Here is a 19,589-nt window from a genome sequence, read left to right on the forward strand (position 1 = left end):
GTGTGTGTTTGTGTGTGTGTGTCAGGTTTATAGGAATCAAGCACAGTAAAACCTGAAATCATTAAGTTACGAAATGGTCATCAATTTACTATGAACAACGGGTTAATAAACCTAAAAAAAAATAACAGAGAATTTATGAAATATAGCATACCTATACCGTAAGAACATAATTGCTGAAAAATATCGTTCTTGAAAAGACAGTCTCTTGTTTTGAAAAAAAAATCATAAAGTTGTATTTTGTATTTTTGAGTTCTAATTAATAAAGTTCGTGTATAGTTCTAATTAATAACATCTTGAACAGTCTTTTATTTTGAAAAGCAGGCGGAGACTGCGTTTGGAAACCCTGAATTTACTTATCTAAATTACTCTACATTTATATTGTTTTCTTCCCGAATCGAATCACAATTTGTATTGGTGAGGGGAAAAAATCTAATATTTTACTAAGGATACAAGATTTACTTTAAGTCTTTCGAAAATATACAACCGGGAAAATATATATTTTTTTTTTTTTTTTTTTCACTCATTCCACTCTGTTTTAATACAGTCTTTGATTCGTGATCAGTGTTGGGGCTAGTTACTCAAAAAAGTAATATATTACATATTACATATTACTCTCAAAAATAGTAATGCCTTACTTTACTTTATTACTCCCTGGAGAAAGGAACTAGTTATATTACTAGTTATATTACTAGTTACATCTTTTTTTCTTAATTACTCTATGATTGCCTGAGATGCATCAGATGGAGGGAGAACATTCAAAGGAGGAGTGTTCTTTAGGGTCTTTATCAGTGGCGGCTCCTGCCAATTCTCTCAGGGGGGGCAAATGTTTGCTCTATTAATGAGGATAGGTCACCCATTCAATTGATAAATTAACGGGTAGTTAAAGATGTAAAGGGAACCGAACTACTGTAGTATTAATTAAAAATAAACTTACATTAGGAATCAATCTCTTGCACTCCTTATTTTTCTATATCCGTGTTAACACTATTCAGCAGCATATGAAGACTAACACCAGGATGTGGTTTTTCCAAAAAATACTTTTTACTTTTCGATTTCAGTTTAATAAGAAATAATTGAAGTCACATAAATCACTGTTTACACAACTCACTTATATTACTGCTCGTCAGTACACCTGTTCTCTAATCAGCGGTTAATTCCATCAGGTGCGTGATTTCACATAGAGCAGCTGTTACTACACCGAGCCGTTATTAACTGAGAAGACGCGCAAATCCACGTTCATTTTCAGCGTTTATTGGCACGGTTGTATGAACATATGGTTCACGCACCTGATGGAATAAACCGCTTTAGAGAACCGGCTTTACTGAGATGCGCATTAACGAGCGGCCGATCGTGATCGGAGCACTCCTACAAAATAATTACTGAATCTCCACCCGTCGAAACTAGCTTTCTGTTGCTGGGAACCTTCCTCTGAAAAAGAGCTTGCCGTTGTTGACGCTTCCATTTTTCCCCATCTGTCTGAGCGTGCCGCTCTGCTGCCGGCTGTCGACCAATCAGTGATGGTAAATGATACCTCGTGCCAAACCCAGACCAATCACTGTTCCATTCACGCCCTCCTTCCCTTCCCTTCTGTTCTCTGTGTTGTGTGCCTTGTGTGTGATGAAGGTGCTACTGGCAAATGTAACGCAAGTAACTAGCTTGGGAAAACTGTAATAATATTACCATTTTCAGACGAGTAATGCCTTACACTACTAGTTACTGAAAAAAGTAATATTATACACCCAACACTGTTCGTGATAAACCAGAAAACAGCACTCCGAAAAGTAAAAAATTTAGTGATGTAGCAAAACTATAAAACTACGTACTGTACTTTAAAAGTAGGTCTATATCTACAGATAAAGTTTAAACCCATATTCTGTGCCCTATTATATTCTCTATATGTGAAGAGACAAATACATCTAAAGCAAACTATCGTTACTTTGTCGGTTTGCCCAGTATCCAGTACAATCCAACAGCATTTATACACCTACCAATAATTTACGATTCAAAATAGTTTTTAATAAAATAATGATCTGTTTCCCTAAATGCAACATTGATTACGACATAAAATATAATTAAAACATAAATAAACAAAAACACAAAAAATATTAAAACATAAAAAGAATATCTCTGAATCATTACAGATATCTCATGAATCAAAGATTCGATTCAATTGGAGAGTCGATTCTCAGCAGCAGTGTTTACTGTCAGCGGACCAGCGGCTAGGCTTTTCCGTCTGATAAGGTGATCAGTTGCTTTTGTTTCCGTAGACGTGCTTCAAATCGCAACGTTTTGTTGACTGAATGTACACATCCGCGTTTTGTGCAATCAGATTAACGTTATCGTATTTAAAGCAGAAAAAGACAGAAGCTCTGTAGCTAACGAGCTGTTACATGTAACGTTAGCAGATTAGCTGGCCAGCTAAACTCAGATATCCTGAATATATATTCTGCAGTCTAGAACATTTACTACCAAGACTATCACCACGATACCGAATGTATTTCTCCCTCACTTTGCTAATCGAGGTTTTAACAGCCGTTTTTATTGCCTAACGCGCTGTAATATGTCAGGCAGTGTTGTTAGCCTGCTCCAGTATTTGTTTACACTGCACTGAGCTTGCAGATTATATGGATTCTGCATGATATATGCATGTTATACAGTATGCAGATAGACAGGAGATCTCGATAATTGTTTGTGTTGTTGTTTGTTTTGGTACTGAACATGCAAGTTTTGTAAAAAAATATATATATATTTGTGGACTGCATAGGTCCCTCAAGACTTAAAAGCTGTGAAAACCTTAGTATACAAGGCATTTTTCCCTACAAATTTATCACTGCAAAAGCAGACAAAGTAACACTCGGCAATCAGATCCTCATAATATTAGATAATATTGGCAAGCCTATTTAGCCCATATCTGTTTTATTACATGTATTATTCTACTACATGGGCAGTTTGCTGTCTCAATGAGTGTTAAGATGAATATGTGTAAAATGTTTCAATCCCATGTGTAAATACAATGCGTGTGTGTATTTTTGCCAACACATTACAGTAAGCACAAACACCCACACACCAATTAGATACCTAGTCACCTGAGAGTGAAGTGGAGCCTATCCTTAGCACCACATCTAGCTATTGCCTCCCACAGGACAGACCACTGTGACTCGGCCCCCTTCCAGTCAACCTCAGAGGGCTTGCCACAATATGTTTTTTTTTTATGCTGTGTATGTTATCATAAGGCTGGTTACAAACCCTCTTTGCTAACCTCACCCACATAGGGCTGAACAAACAGACCAACACTGAACAGCTCTCAGTAGGATCCACCTGGACGGACTTTCTGGTTTTCGACCCTTTGCAGGTGGGTTAAAATCTCTGGCTTTGGCATGATTGTGATATTAAGCTGATAAGCATATTTGATAAATGAGAATTTTGCATGCATTTACATAATTTAATAGAGCTTGTTTTTAATGCACATGCGCAGTGTATAAGCTGCAGTGAAAATTTCAGAAAACTGTTTACAGAAATTGTGACTTTAAGTGTAAGAAGATACAGTAGATAGATAGATAGATAGATAGATAGATAGATAGATAGATAGATAGATAGATAGATTGCTTCCATTGTCCTCATTTGTGAGTCACTTGGGATAAAAGTGTCTTCTAAATGTAAATGTAAAATGATATATGTGTGTGTGTGTGTGTGTGTGTGTATAATAATTTTCATCGTCACATCTTTCTTCTTTACAGTTCCACTGGTTTAGACCAGATGTTTTCAATCTGGTGTTGGGGGCCCCCAGGGGGCTGCAAAGGAGTGCTGGGGGTCCATGGAAAAGTTTAAAGAAAAATAATGTAAAAATTAGATTAAAGTAAAAAATGTGTTTATTTTTTTCATTTATTTATTTTAGTTTAAATAAATACAAATTTGATTAAAATAAGTTTGATTAAATGAATAAAAACGTGATTAAAATATTTAAGTTACTAAATAAATATTACATCAAAAATATGTATTAATGAGACACCTAATTATTTTTTAAACAATATTGAAATTAAATTATACAAGAATGCATTTGAAATTTTAGATTAGGGTCCCTTGGACAAATATGATGATATTTGGGTGTCCTTGGCATCTAAAAGATTTAACAAGTTTAAACAGTTAGCCTATCATTTTAAACAACGATCAATAATTGTTACATTAGTCAAGCTCACACGAGGCTTTTCGTCAGATTTCACAGCTGCAGCATCTTTAATTGGAGAGCTCAGGTGGAGAGAGATGCTGCTGGGCTCAGGGAGATGCCAGTGTGTGCCGGGGCCCTGCTGGGCTGCTGAAACCGCTGAGAATAGAGCTCAGCATCACTCAGATGAAAGAAGTCTATTACTGCTATGCTCTTTCAGTTAGTTTTATTGAAGGCTGTGTGTTTGGCCTAGATATTCTCTGCTGTTATATTTATGTTTGTCTGTATTTTCTCTCCACATGTCCCTCCTCTTCCTCCTGCTCTCTGCAGGATAGCGGATCAGGTCTTGAAACATGAGCTCTGTGGCAGTGTTGACTCAGGAGAGTTTTGCGGAGCACCGCAGTGGCTTGAAGGACAGTGAGATCACGGGTATGATGACTGCCGCAGAATTAGGGTTGAAACTATTCTTCTACAAAAATACATATGATTTTATTTTTTTTTTTTTGTCATGGCAGGAATAGATGTAACAATGAATTCAAAGATGCTAGTACAAATATTAGTATACTTAATAAGTAGCGGCAAAGATAATATAAACTAATGAATTGACACAGGAACAGTTTTAAAGGTAGTATTAGACACATCTCTTTGATTTCGAACACATCCCTGATGGGTGAACACTCATGCTGTTTGCTAGTTGTCAGTGTGTCACAATGATCTTTGACAGTGACAGCAGAGGTAATAATTCAAAGAAAAGTTGTTGTGTACATTTTACAGTTCTTTTTCTTATTGTCTGTGAATAGGTAGAGGACCAGAAGACGAAGCATATATACCAACCTATCTGGAAGCCTTTCCACCTTTGCCGGACAAGGGCACTCCAGGTGAGAAGAGCGGTGAGCCGGCAGGTGCCTGGAGCAAAATCCGACCCATCAAAGCCTCCGTTATCACTCAGGTAACATATATATAATCCTCTATAGAAGGTTTTTTCAGTCCGAGGCTACGTTTACACAACAACCATGTTGTAAAAAACGGAAACATTTTTCCCTTGTGTTTTTAATTTTTTTTATTTATACACGACAACATTTTCAAAGCGATCTGCGTTTACACATATCTGCGAAAACGTCTAAAAATGCTGTATTAAGTATGCCAGGCCAGTAGGTGGCGCTGTCACCTTGTTAGTAGGGTTGCGCGATAAATATCGTCCGATAATTAATGCGCATCTCATCAGTAAAGCCGGTTCTCTAATCAGCAGTAAATTCCATCAGGTGCGTGATTTCACATAGAGCAGCTGTTACTACACAGAGCCGGTGTTAACTGACTAGCTGCGCAAATAAACGCTGATAATGAACGTGGATTTGCGCAGCTAGTCGGTTAACAACGGCTCCGTGAAGTAAAAGCTGCTCTATGTGATATCACACCACCTGATGGAATTTACCGCTGATTAGAGAACTGGCTTTACTGATGAGATGCGCATTAATTATCGGACGATATTTATCGCGCACCCCTACTTGTTAGTAAACAGTACCTGTAGAGAAGTGACAATTTTATGTTGTATGTGATGTGTCTCCGCTGTTGGTTGTAATATTGGTGAAGTAAATCCACACTTTGCTAAGGAAACGTTAACAAGATCATAAGCAGCAACACCAGTACCATGTACTCCACCGTTGTTGTGTATGTTTGTTTGCACTTGCCTTTTAAAATCGACACGCACTGCGCATGTCTACATACCTAACACATACTACACACACGCATGTCTTCAGTGTTTTCAAAGATTCCTGTCTTGGGTGTTGAAACGGAAATGATAATGGTGGTGTCAAAAATATGTGTTTTCAGTCCCCAAAATGCAGTTGTTATGTAAACGAATAGGCAAAACACATAAATTTGTTCATTTATGACTGAAAACGTTTTCGTGTAAATGGCCCCCGGGTAAGCTGCTTGTCAAGCCACCATATCTTTTCATTGTTACTGAGGGCCTGTCAAACTTCCTCACCCTTTGCACCTTCAGGTGTTCCATGTCCCTTTGGAGGAGCGGCGGTATAAAGACAACAGTCAATTTGGTGAAGGTGAGGAGGCGAAAGTGTGCCTGGATATCATGCAAAAGACTGGGGCACATATCGAACTCTCCCTTGCTAAGGACCAAGGCCTCTCCATCATGGTGACTGGAAAACTGGATTCGGTTATGAAAGCCAGGAAGGAGATTGTGGCCCGACTGCAGACTCAGGTGCTCGTCAGGTGCTCGTCATTTCGTAGTCAATTAATTTTTTCTCCGTGTTAAAAGTTGTATTTCAATACTGAACTTCTCAGGCTTCAGCGACTGTGCTTATTCCGAAAGAACATCATCGGTTTGTGATCGGAAAGAACGGGGAGAAGTTGCAGGAGCTGGAGCTGAAAACAGCCACCAAGATCGCCATCCCCCGATCTGACGATCCCAACGCCAACATCCGCATCACCGGCACCAAGGATGGCATAGAGAAAGCTCGCCATGAAATCCAGCTCATCTCTGCTGAGCAGGTAATCTTTAACGCTAGATGAGATGAGGCTTTGTGTTTCATTTCTAACTGAGCCTCACTATGACTTCACTGTTTGTTTTAGGATAAACGGGCCGTGGAACGTTTGTCTTTTGAGAAGGCTTTTCATCCGTTCATCGCTGGTGCATATAATCGACTCGTTCAAGAACTCAGTCAAGAGACCGGAGCTCGTATTAGCATCCCGCCACCCAGCGTTCCCAAAGATGAGATTGTCATTACCGGCGAGAAGGAGGCAGTTGCCATGGCGATTACCCGCATCCGGGCCATCTATGAAGAGAAGGTGAGAATTTGTTAAAAAAAAAAAATTCTAAGAAATTAATACCTTTATTAAGCAAGGACACTTAATGATCATAAGTGACAACAAAGACATTCAATTCATTAAAGAATCCTGTTTGATACAAAAAAATTGATTCACAGTTTCCACAAACATATTAAGCAACACAATATAGGAAACCGTTATTTCACAATATTAGGATTTTTAGTGTATTTTTCAAATAAAGGCAGTCTTTGTATTTCAAAAACATGCATCTCGTGACATTTCCTGACCTCCTTCTGAATTTGCACAAGCAGAAACGAAAAACAACCACGATCTCAGTGGAGGTGAAGAAGTCACAACATAAGTACATAGTAGGCCCCAAAGGCAACACCCTGCAGGAAATCCTGGAGAATACTGGTGTGTCTGTGGAGATGCCCCCTCTGGACTCCGCATCTGAGACCATCATCCTCAGAGGAGAACCGGACAAGCTGGGTCCGGCTCTCACGCAGGTGTACGCCAAGGTCAGTTTTGCCATTGTATGGCCTTATTTTCAACAAGAATGCATGCAAAAGCAGCTTTTTTACATTGCACCTGTGTGTTTTGCAGGCTAAAAGTGTGATCGTGGTGGAAGTGATTGCTCCGGCTTGGCTCCATCGTTTCATCATTGGCAAAAAAGGACAAAACATCAGTCGCATTACTCAGCAGCTGCCTAAGGTATAGAGAATTGAAATGAGAAGTCTGTTCTGAAATGAGGAGTGCTGGATTTTTACATTGCCTTTCAGATTATTTCAGAGAATAAGCTCTGTGACCAACAAAAGTGTATGATTCCTACATTTAGTGTTTGTCAAGATAATCTTCACAGACGTATTCATTTTAAAGCCTAAATACAATCGTCAGAAGTACAATGCTATAAACGTACTACATTTCAGTGTCATCACCAGTAAGCTTCTGTCAACTCTTTCAAACTTTATTTAAAATCTTCACATTTAAAAGTTTGAGTTAGAATATTCACGAGTGCAAGTAGAAACACAACACCATGAGTAGATGAGTTTACCTGTATAGTGTGATGTTCTTTGATGTCTCATTCAACCTCTATAGTCCTATTAAGCCATTTGTCAGCAACCACCTTTTTCAAGATACATGAAAGCTTAAAATATTCATGAGTGGGGTATTACTGGTGTTGGATAAAATGTGGCTGTTTGTCATCATCAGGTGCATATAGAGTTTACTGATGGAGAGGAACGTATCAGTCTGGAGGGACCGACGGAGGAGGTGGAACAAGCCCAGGCTCAGATACAGGAGATCATAAAAGACCTGGTAACAGAACCCAGCAGATCTCTTACTATCAGGCTTTTTGCTGTTGTTGTTTAAAAACGAAGATCGAATGGGACATCTGGTTGCTAAAAATGGTTGCTTCGTATCTGTCAAATTTCAGTTATGGTTCGTTCTTCAGGTTTCTGTATTTGTGGAATAGAAACAGTTTAGGTATATTCCTCAAGTGTTTTCTTTTCCTCCCTCCAGATGGCAAGAATGGACTATGCCGAGGTTAACATTGACCACCGTTTTCACAGACATCTCATTGGCAAAAACGGGGCCAACAGTAGGTCTAAACCCTTTATGGAGTGCTTAGTCTGAAACTTTAGTCATGTTTTGGATGTCTGGATAGAAACCAATCATAGCACAGATAGAAGAGTAATGTTCAAATAGTCAAATTGTGGTTTTACACATTATTTGATTACAAGCAGAGCACAATGTCAGTATGCAACAGTTTGTGTGTTGCCACTGCCACAGAACCTGGGAGAAATGGACGACTGTGTTGCACACTTAATCTGATTATGAGACCTTTGAATTATCAAGATTATATTTGTTACAGTAAAGTTCATTCGTTTAGTGAACAGAGCAGATTAATGAATTATTTGGTGCTTTTCCCAGTAAATCGGATAAAGGAGCAGTATAAGGTATCAGTGCGGATTCCTCAGGACTCAGAGCGCTGTGGGCTGGTTCGTATTGAGGGTGATCCTCAGGGAGTACAGCTCGCTCGCAAGGAACTGATGGACATGGCCCAACGTATGGTGAGACGTACTTTATGGAAAACACTCTTATGACATTATGAAGCTCGCATGGTTTAAGATGTCATTTTCTGGCATGTTTGATACTTTAGGAAAATGAACGCACAAAAGACCTGATAATAGAGCAGAAGTTTCACCGCGCCATCATTGGACAGAAAGGAGAGAAGATCAAAGAAGTACGGGACAAGTTCCCTGAGGTGCTCACTGCTTCATTTTGTTAAACACACCAATATCTATATTCTGCTGCACATTCATCACGTTACATGAAAGATGATTTCATACAGATGGTTTCATTTCCACAGGTCATTATCATCTTTCCAGACCAGCAACAGAAAAGTGACATAGTACAGCTCAGAGGGCCTAAAAACGAAGTGGAGAAATGTGCAAAGTTTCTGCAGAAACTCATCGCTGAGCTGGTATATTTCTGAGTGATTTCCTCTTGATTCCTTCCTGCTCTCAAATTACATTTGCTTCGTGACTAATGCAAGGTCACAAAAAGAGCAGCTGTTATATGAGATCAGACAGCTATGAAATTATCATACTCAGCCTACGGATGGCAACTTCCTCCAGTGCTATTGTAGTTAAAGCGCATTTTGTTTTAAAGTCAAATCATCTGTTGAACAAGCTGGGAAGTTAAGTCTTTGAATGGCATTGAGGTTTAGTTTTTTTTTTATATTATGTTTTTAAATGATAATTATGTTTATGTTATTAGGTTGAGAGCAGCTTCTCAATTTCTGTACCCATCCACAAGCAGTTCCACAAAAACATCATTGGCAAAGGAGGAGCCAACATCAAAAAGGTGAGGAGACAAAGACAGCTATTGTTTTTTTTTTTTTTTTTTTTTTTTTTTTTTTTGTAAAGCTGACATATTCAGTCCAAAAATTAATATTGCTTTTAATTTCAGTTAGTTGAAGTTAAAAAAATATTCAAGGAAAATAATGCAGCTTCCATTGTTTTCCTGGCATACTTTGGGTAATGTTACAGTAGACAATATAAACACACTATCAAGCACAATAAGAACATAGACTGTATAAAAACATGGACGTAGTGTCCGTGACATCACTCAGAGTTTTCTGAAGAGCGTTTTTGAAGCTCAAAGTGGGCGGAGCGGGCAAGATGGCGGGAAAAAAAATTGGCAAAAAGGCGGGAGCTGGTTGCTGAAGCCACACCCTCCTACCTTAATAGCGGTGCCAGCCGCAGCAATCCACCTGTCACTCAAGTGGCCACGCCCTTAATTATGCAGAACTTTAAGGTTTAATAAAATTTAAACGGATGATTTATAAAAAAAATTTACCTCCCTCACAGTTGTCATGAAGGGCAAAATTAGCTATATAGACCAAAATCTTTTTTTGTGCTAGACTGTAAACATGTTTTTTTCTGCTGTAAATTTGGCATTTTAACATGGGGAGTCTATGGGATTTACTCCCTTTTGGAGTCAGCCTCTAGCGCCCAGTGTCTGAGATTCAATATGAAATTATAACAATATAAATATATTCATATGCAAGTAATTATGAATAATTAAAGGAAAATTTACAGCACTAATTTATACATTATTTTAGTTCAGCTTTATATAACAATTTTGGTTCTAGTAAACAATAAAAACTATTGCTCATAATGAGAAATTTAGGGAAAAAGGACCATAAAAGCACTAAAAGCATTGGTGGTGGAGTATTGTGGTGTGGCCACCAAATATAAAAAAATAACATTCAGTATCTGAAGAAATAATCACAGTACAGTTTATTTATTTTTGTAAATATTGTTCTAATTTAGTTGTTTTGTTTTCAGTGAGATACATTTTTGTTGCTGTGTAAATCTATATAGATACGTGAGGAGACCAACACCAAGATTGATCTCCCAATGGAGAACAGCAACTCGGAGATGATTGTAATAACTGGTAAGAAGTGCAGCTGTGAAGCCGCACGAGATCGGATCATCGCCATTCAGAGAGAGCTGGTGAGAGAAACAGGAAGCTAGGGAATGTGCTATGGGTGTAATTCTCAATGCTCTACGTTTATCTTCTCTCACACGTTCTCTCTTGATTTTTCAACTCTCCCAGGCCAACCTGAAGGAGGCTGAGGTTTCCATCCCAGCCAAGCTGCACAACTCTCTGATTGGATCCAAGGGCAGTCTGGTGCGCTCTGTGATGGAAGAGTGTGGGGGTGTTCACATCCACTTTCCTGCGGAGGGCTCAGGGCTGGACAAGGTCACTATCCGAGGTCCTGCAGAGGAGGTGGAGAGAGCCAAGAAACAACTGCTGCAGTTGGCGGAGGAGAAGGTCAGTAATGAGAGAAGATCTAAAGCAAAAAAAAAGCAAAAAAGACAGCAGTGCAGAAAACTACTTTTCAAAGTTTGGAGTCAAGTTTTTTTTTTTTTGTCCCATCAGCAAGTCAACAACTTCTCAGTGGAGATCCAGGCAAAGCCAGAGTATCACAAGTTCCTGATAGGCAAAGGAGGAGCTAATATCCGACGGGTACGGGATCGAACCGGCGCACGAATCATCTTCCCATCACCAGATGAGCCAGAACAGGAGCACATTACCATCATGGGTAAAGAGGAGGCTGTATGGCTTGCCCAAAAAGAGCTGGAGACCCTCATAAAAAATCTGGTATGACAGAAAAAAACGTAAAAGCATTTGAGTTAGTGTTTCTTTGAATGCACCTCCTCATCTGTGCTTTTATTTCAGGATGATGTGATAGAGGACAGTCTGGTCGTGGACCCCCGGCATCACCGTCACTTCGTCTGTCGGAGAGGGCAGGTGTTGAGAGAGTTGGCGGAGGAGTATGGCGGTGTAGCTGTTAGCTTCCCTCGCACTGGCACACAGAGTGACAATATCACTCTCAAAGGACCCAGAGAGTGTGTTGACGCTGCCAAGAAACGCATTCAGGAGATTGTTCAAGATCTTGTGAGTTCCAAATCCAGTCCATGTATACATATTGCAGTGACTTTTCCACCATGAAAAGTATATACCGTATTTTCTGGACTATAAGTCGCACTTTTTGTTCATAGTTTGGCTGGTCCTGCGACTTATAGTCAGGTGCGAATTATTTATCAAAATTAATTTGACATGAACCAAGAGAAATGAACCAAGAGTTCACGTTACCGTCTACAGCCGCGAGAGGGCACTCTATGATGCTCAGTGCTCCTGTAGTCTACCACTGAGCAGAATAGAGCGCCCTCTTGCAGCTGTAGACGGTAATGTGAATTCTTGGTTCTTGGTTGTAAATAAATGCGACTTATAGTCCGGTGCGACTTATATATGTTTTTTTCCTTGTCATGACGTATTTTGGGACTGATGCGACTTATACTCAGGTGCGACTTATAGTCCAAAAAATACGGTACATTACTGTTTTGCAGTTTGGGGTTACTCTGGTAATTAGTAATTAATTGATCAAAAGTGACAGTAATGTACACTTTAAAAATATATATTCCAAATAACTTCTGCTCTTTTGAACTTTCTGTTCATCAGAGATTTCTGGGGGAAAAAATGTATCATGGTTTCCACAAAAATATTAGAAAGCATGTTAGAATGATTTCTGATTGTCATTATCTGCTAATGTGTAATCAGGAATCACAGGTGAATGTGGAGGTGTTGATTCCTCAGCGTTACCACAGAGCCATCATGGGACCCAAAGGCTGCAAAATACAACAAATTACGCGGGAACATGAAGTTCAGATCAAATTTCCAGACAGAGATGAGTCTGCAGGTCTCTTTCTTACACTCAAATTAGTTCAGATTCTTTCGTCCTATTTATTGATGAAAAGAATATTTACGAGCTGTGTTGTTTGTTGTATTTGTGGCTTGCAGCTCAGGAAGCTGCATCTCAAGAGAACGGGGATACGAATCTCATTCCTCGGAAGTGCGATATCATCATTGTGACGGGACGGGCCGAAAAGTGCGAGATGGCCCGTGCAGCTTTACTTGTAAGGAATTCTGGAAATTCTAGCGGTCTCTTTAGTCTTATGGTGGATTTGTTTTCATTCTCTTTTATCCCATTTTGAATTTGAGGCTTTAGTTCCTGTGACGATTGATGTTGAGGTTTCCTATGACCTTCATCGTTACATCATAGGACAGAAAGGAGCTGGAATAAGGAAAATTATGGAGGACTATGAGGTAGAGACATTTTGACATTGTATTTGTACTACCATTCAAAAGGAGTCTCTGATGCTCACCAAGGCTGCATTTATTTGATCAAAAATACCGTAAAGACTGTAATATTGTCAAATATTTTTTTCAATTTAAAAGAACTGTTTTCTATTTCATTTGTGATCAATCTAATGCATCCTTACTGAATAATAGTTTTAATTTGTGTACTGTCATGTGCTGTACAGGTGAACATTTGGGTTCCTCAGCCTGAGCAACAATCAGATATCATAAAGATCACAGGACAGGTGGCCAGTGTGGAGCGGGCCAAACAGGGACTGCTGCAGAGAGTCAAGGAGCTGCAGGCCGAGCAGGAAGATCGGGTACAACTTCTTCTCAACACCTCTCTGCTGACATTAGAGAACATGCTGTTACAACAAAATTTTTATATACAATCTGAGATTTACTTCTTGCAATAGAATATATTGTTTTTTTGTCTGTTTGTAGGCCTTACGAAGCTATAAGGTGACACTCTCAGTAGACCCAAAATATCACCCCAAAATTATAGGCCGCAAAGGAGCCGTCATCTCTCAAATACGCAAAGATTATGATGTCAATGTGCAGTTCCCTGACAAAGGTGATGAGCAGCAGGTATGTTTTCGCAAGGGCATTTCCTCAATCTTTAACCCAAACTGGTTAAAGTAGCTCATACCTTTCATACCTGTCATCCTGCTTGTCTCTTTGCATGTCAGCCTTTTTCACGCGACTCTGTCTTCCTGTAGGATGTAATTATAATCTCGGGTTATGAGAGGAATGCTAACGAGGCCAGGGCAGCTATAGAGCAGCTTGTGGCAGCACTGCAGGATATGGTGAGTGAGGACATCCGGCTGGACCGGCGGGTCCACGCACGCATCATCGGAGCACGCGGCAAAGCCATTCGGAAACTCATGGAGGAGTTCAAAGTAAGAATACTTCACATATTTGTCGATAGTGATAAAACTATATCATCATCTAAATTAGTCATGATATGTAGCATAGTAAAAATAACAATGATCGTTATTATTTATTATTAAATGTATTTTTAGAAATTTTGTGGCACATATTCATAAATTGTAACATTATAATCATAATAATAATATTATCAGGGTGGCGGGTCCTTAAAAAGTCATAAAATGTCTTCAGATTTGACAGGTCTTAAATATTTTTGGTCACTTTGCTGCAAAAAGATGGAACTGGTGACTGTTTACAACATAGAATGTAAAAAAAAGATGGACGTGAAAAGTGAAGCCAAAGCATCTTAGTATGGCTGCTGCCATCTTGAGTAAATTACGCCAGTAAGCCAGAGTCTCCACAGAGAGATTGTTTGGAGCCAGAGTCCGTGCAGTAGAGATTCATTTGGAGCCAGAGTCCGTGCAGTAGAGATTCATTTGGAGCCAGAGTCCATGCAGTAGAGATTCGTTTGGAGCCAGAGTCCAAGCAGTAGAGATTCGTTTGGAGCCAGAGTCTGCGCAGTAGAGATTGATTGGAGCCAGAGTCCGTGCAGAGAGATTGTTTGGAGCCAGAGTCCGCACAGTAGAGATTCGTTTGGAGCCAGAATCCATGCAGAGAGATTCGTTTGGAGCCAGAGTCTGCGCAAAGAGATTCGTTTGGAGCCAGAGTCCGCACAGTAGAGATTCGTTTGGAGCCAGAATCCAAGCAGAGAGATTCGTTTGGAGCCATAGTCTGTGCAGAGAGATTCGTTTGGAGCCAGAGTCCGCGCAGAGAGATTCGTTTGGAGCCAGAGACCGCGCAGAGAGATTAGTTTGGAGCCAGAGTCCGCACAGTAGAGATTCGTTTGGAGCCAGAGTCTGCGCAGAGAGATTCGTTTGGAGCCAGAGTCCATGCAGAGAGATTCTTTTGGAGCCAGAGTCCACGCAAAGACATTCGTTTGGAGCCAGAGTACGCGCAGAGAGATTCATTTGGAGCCAGAGTCCGTGCAGTAGAGATTCATTTGGAGCCAGAGTCCATGCAGTAGAGATTCGTTTGGAGCCAGAGTCCAAGCAGTAGAGATTCGTTTGGAGCCAGAGTCTGCGCAGTAGAGATTGATTGGAGCCAGAGTCCGTGCAGAGAGATTGTTTGGAGCCAGAGTCCGCACAGTAGAGATTCGTTTGGAGCCAGAATCCATGCAGAGAGATTCGTTTGGAGCCAGAGTCTGCGCAAAGAGATTCGTTTGGAGCCAGAGTCCGCACAGTAGAGATTCGTTTGGAGCCAGAATCCAAGCAGAGAGATTCGTTTGGAGCCAGAGTCTGTGCAGAGAGATTCGTTTGGAGCCAGAGTCCGCGCAGAGAGATTCGTTTGGAGCCAGAGACCGCGCAGAGAGATTAGTTTGGAGCCAGAGTCCGCACAGTAGAGATTCGTTTGGAGCCAGAGTCTGCGCAGAGAGATTCGTTTGGAGCCAGAGTCCATGCAGAGAGATTCTTTTGGAGCCAGAGTCCACGCAAAGACATTCGTTTGGAGCCAGAGTCCGCGCAGAGAGATTCGTTTGGAGCCAGAGTCCACGCAGAGTCCGCACAGAGAGATTCGTTTGGAGCCAGAGTCCGCGCAGAGAGATTCGTTTGGAGTCAGAGTCCACACAGTAGAGATTCGTTTGGAGCCAGAATCCGCGCAGAGAGATTCGTTTGGAGCCAGAGTCCGCACAGTAGAGATTCGTTTGGAGCCAGAGTCCACGCAGAGAGATTTGTTCGGAGCCAGAGTCCGTGCAGTAGAGATTCGTTTGGAGCCAGAGTCCACGCAGAGAGATTTGTTTGGAGCCAGAGTCCGTGCAGAGAGATTGTTCGGAGCCAGAGTCCGTGCAGAGAGATTCTTTATAAAAAAATATTGCCATTTAAAAAGGTAAATAACATTGTAGGGAGTAAATATTAAAAACAAGATTAAGTATATAAAAAGCTGATAGAAAACTGAAAGTATTGCTTCATAATTAATGGTTGGTGGTTTTTACACAGGGATATTTTGTATGGGATATTGTCTGCTGATATGAAAAGTTCACTGTATATCATAATAAATAGCATTTTTGACAGGAATGATATTTTGTTTTCTTTTTACATTAAATTATATATATATGTGTGTGTGTTTATATATATGTGTGTGTGTGTGTGTGTGTGTGTGTGTGTGTGTGTAATATAATGCATAATTCCATTGCAGGTTTGGTCTTAAATTTCACACAAGGTGTGAGGTTATTATTACTTTATTATTATTATTATTATTAAAAATAGTAATTACATCACCAATAATATTTAACACCATAATAATAATAATAATATAAGAATCATCAAAACAACCATAATAATAATAATTATTGTTATAAAAAATAATCATCACCAATAATATTTCTTATAATAAAATAATAAACTAATAAAGTGTTATTGTTGTAGTTGTTGTTGTTGTTTTATTTATTAGTTGTTGTTAGTAATATTAGAAAAAAATTACTTTTAACAATAATAATAATTGATACTTATTATTAATAAAAAATACATATTGAAATTATTGTTATCTACTGATCTATACAATTCTCTGTCATAGATAATTGGCAATATCTTATATATATATATATATATATATATATATATATATATATATATATATATATATATATATATATATATATATATATATATATATATATATTTGGTTTATATCATCCTTAATAATGATCTTTTTTATTTCAGGTTGATATACGGTTTCCTCAGCCAGGTTCTGAGGACCTGAGCAAGGTTACTGTTACTGGACTGCCAGAGAATGTTGATAATGCCATTGACCATCTACTTAACCTGGAAGAAGAATATGTGAGTTGGGAATGCAGAACTGCAGATGATTCTTTCTAGACAGATAAAATCCATCACCTGTGTTTTCCATTCTTTTGCATTCTCACTCGCTCATCTTTCCTCTTAGATGCTGAGCGTCACTGAGACAGAGACTATGGCATCTTATATGAAGCCTCCTTCAAAGACGATGGGGGCAGGAGGAAATGACGAGGATAACAAAGCTCTGGCTAAAGGTTTTGTTGTGCGGGACGCCCCCTGGAATGCACAAGGCAACAAGGTTTAAAAGTTTACCACTGTAAAACCTTCATTTCATGTTGTCTCTCTCATCGTCATGTTAACGATTTGCTTTTTGCTCTTTTTCAGGCACCAGACATGAGCAGTGCCGAAGAGTTCCCCACGTTCGGAACTGGAATAGCTCCGAAACAGACATCTGCGTGGGGACCTAAAAAGTGCTGAATGAAACAGATTTCACTCCGGATCTCAAATCTCTGGCACTTGAGAACAAGAACATTCCATATTTTTTGCTCGTCTTTCTCCTGGTGCTTTAGTGCCCTTGGAGGAGTTACTTCAGTCCGCTCCTTCCTTTGCCTGAATAGTTCCTTATCATTTGGTGGATAGATGTTCTTCAGCACTCCTCACCTGCCTCCAGGTGGTCACAACACTTCAGTTCCTGTTGTGCCAGATTGAAATCACAGAAGCAGATCCTCAAGTAGCAATTACCGTCATTATCCACCTTTTTTTTTCTTGAGCTGGACGACGAATGGCTAGGCATTGAAGAACAAGGCAGAAGTTTTCCATTTCTTGGACTGTTTATTGCAAGAGAACCCCTAGTTCACTGTGTATGAGTTATTTTTTAAGTCCTTGATGGTTTTTACTGTTCTTTTTATGTGTGCGTGTGTGTGCGTGTGCGTGTGAGAGAGATCCATCTAAATGCACTTGGTTTACTGAATTTTCATTTGACACCGTAAAAGAGATGAAGGCTGGTCAATACTGATCTTTTTAAAACTGTTTTCTGTATATACCGTATTAGTGTATTTATATGTCTGTTATTTATTGATTTATTGAATATTCAAACTGATGAGTGTGAATGGTTTTGAAGCATAAAAAGTAGGTATTATTTTGCAGTATGCTTGGTTTCTTTTTCTTTTTTTGTGCGTCGTAGTCTTAGTTCATTTTCAGTGTGTGTGTTGTGTGTGATTTACTTTGAATCTCAACATTTTGTCTTTGAATCTGCTGTTTATAGTTAAAAAGTATTTTCCACTTCACCTTTGTCTTCGACTTTTTTCCAAAGTGAAGGAAATTAAGATTTCCTTTTTCAAACCAGAGCATGCATACTTCCATAATTCAAATTAAAAGTCTCTGGATGGCTGTTTATTAACATACAATTTCACTGATAAAGATAAAGCAACTATTTTGCGACTTTAGAGTCCCCTACAGTGAAGTGAGTGGAATTCACTATTGTAATTACACTGGATAGACAACAATCTAGATGAACAAACCACTCTCCTTATTAGAAGTCAGTGTAGTAGCAGAATTTCAAGGTAAAAAGCAACTTAACAGTTGCTTTAACATGATTGACAAACTCACACTCATGCAGATTGCTGGTGCTCAATTTGCATTTATTTACTTAAAGGTGATCGGTGTAATTTTTTAATGTTGAATCAATGTCTTAATTTACAGAGAGAGCTGTAAGCAGCCATTCATAGGTGGCGCTATCAATACATTTCAACACATTGCTCTGTTTGTTTGAGCATCACAACCAGCCTGTTACAGCAACATTAGCTCAACCAATGGCATGAGTGTGTTTGGATGGCTGATAATAGAGGGGGAAGTATTGCATGAAACCTATTATTTTTTTGCAATTCCATGTGGTGGCCCAGAAACTACACACTTCACCTTTAAATTTGGATGTTTTGACATTGAGGGTCATTCCCTGTCCTGCTAGCTGAGTCTTTTGAATCACTGTTGTATGTAGTGTGAACGTATGCTTGTGTACATAGTTGAGTGAAGAACCATCTACAACCAACCGGTGATAGAAACACTATCGGCCTTAAGAAGTTATTGCCATAGGATATTTTTACCAAGATTTGATGACATTGATATGCAACACTGCAATAACGTGTCAGTGACAGAACTTTCCTACTCTGAATAAAAACCCATTCCAATGAAAAGGAAATGTGTTTTTGCTTTTCTTTATTTCTCAAGTTTTACCTAAATGTCAAAAAGTGCAAAATAGATAATCAGTTCAAATAAAATGAAATCTAGTTAAATAAATTGTATAATTATATATTACAGAAATAGTATAGGCCTACATATGTGGTGTTGTTTTTAATATATTAATATGTTTATTCAGCATAGACACTTTAATTCGAGCAAAAGGTCAGAAAGACATTTCCAATATTTCAAAATATTTCTATTTTAAATATATGCTGTCCTTTTGAACTTTGTTAATCACACACACATATACATAAATATGTACAGATACAGATACACGCACTCACTGGCCACGGTACACCTTGCTAGTACCGGGTTGGACCCCTTTTTGACTTTAGAACTGCCTTAATTCTTCGTGGCATAGATTCAACAAGGTGTTGGAAACATTCCTCAGAGATTTTTGTCCATATTGATGTGATAGCATCACACAGTTGCTGCAGATTTGTCGGCTGCGCATCCATGATGCGAATCTCCAGTTCCAA

At 39.2% G+C, this 19,589-nt stretch overlaps 1 protein-coding gene across 1 annotated transcript; it reads left to right on the top strand.

Moving 5' to 3' along the window:
* Nucleotides 1-297: 297 nt before the first annotated feature.
* On the top strand, nt 298-19,069 carry LOC128025225 (vigilin). The gene is made up of 29 exons (XM_052611353.1): nt 298-414; nt 2,142-2,241; nt 3,273-3,352; nt 4,493-4,591; nt 4,963-5,111; nt 6,165-6,380; nt 6,464-6,670; nt 6,752-6,967; nt 7,258-7,464; nt 7,550-7,657; nt 8,156-8,260; nt 8,465-8,543; nt 8,876-9,015; nt 9,105-9,209; nt 9,315-9,428; nt 9,725-9,811; nt 10,834-10,965; nt 11,069-11,287; nt 11,396-11,617; nt 11,696-11,914; nt 12,578-12,716; nt 12,818-12,933; nt 13,019-13,123; nt 13,342-13,476; nt 13,601-13,744; nt 13,876-14,055; nt 16,798-16,914; nt 17,021-17,170; nt 17,257-19,069. The coding sequence occupies exons 4-29, from the start codon at nt 4,516-4,518 to the stop codon at nt 17,347-17,349; spliced, it is 3,780 nt and encodes a 1,259-aa protein (XP_052467313.1). The 5' UTR covers nt 298-414; nt 2,142-2,241; nt 3,273-3,352; nt 4,493-4,515; the 3' UTR covers nt 17,350-19,069.
* Nucleotides 19,070-19,589: the final 520 nt, after the last annotated feature.

Source organism: Carassius gibelio, chromosome A12 (genome assembly GCF_023724105.1).
Source record: "Carassius gibelio isolate Cgi1373 ecotype wild population from Czech Republic chromosome A12, carGib1.2-hapl.c, whole genome shotgun sequence".
In the NCBI taxonomy this organism is placed as follows: domain Eukaryota; kingdom Metazoa; phylum Chordata; class Actinopteri; order Cypriniformes; family Cyprinidae; genus Carassius; species Carassius gibelio.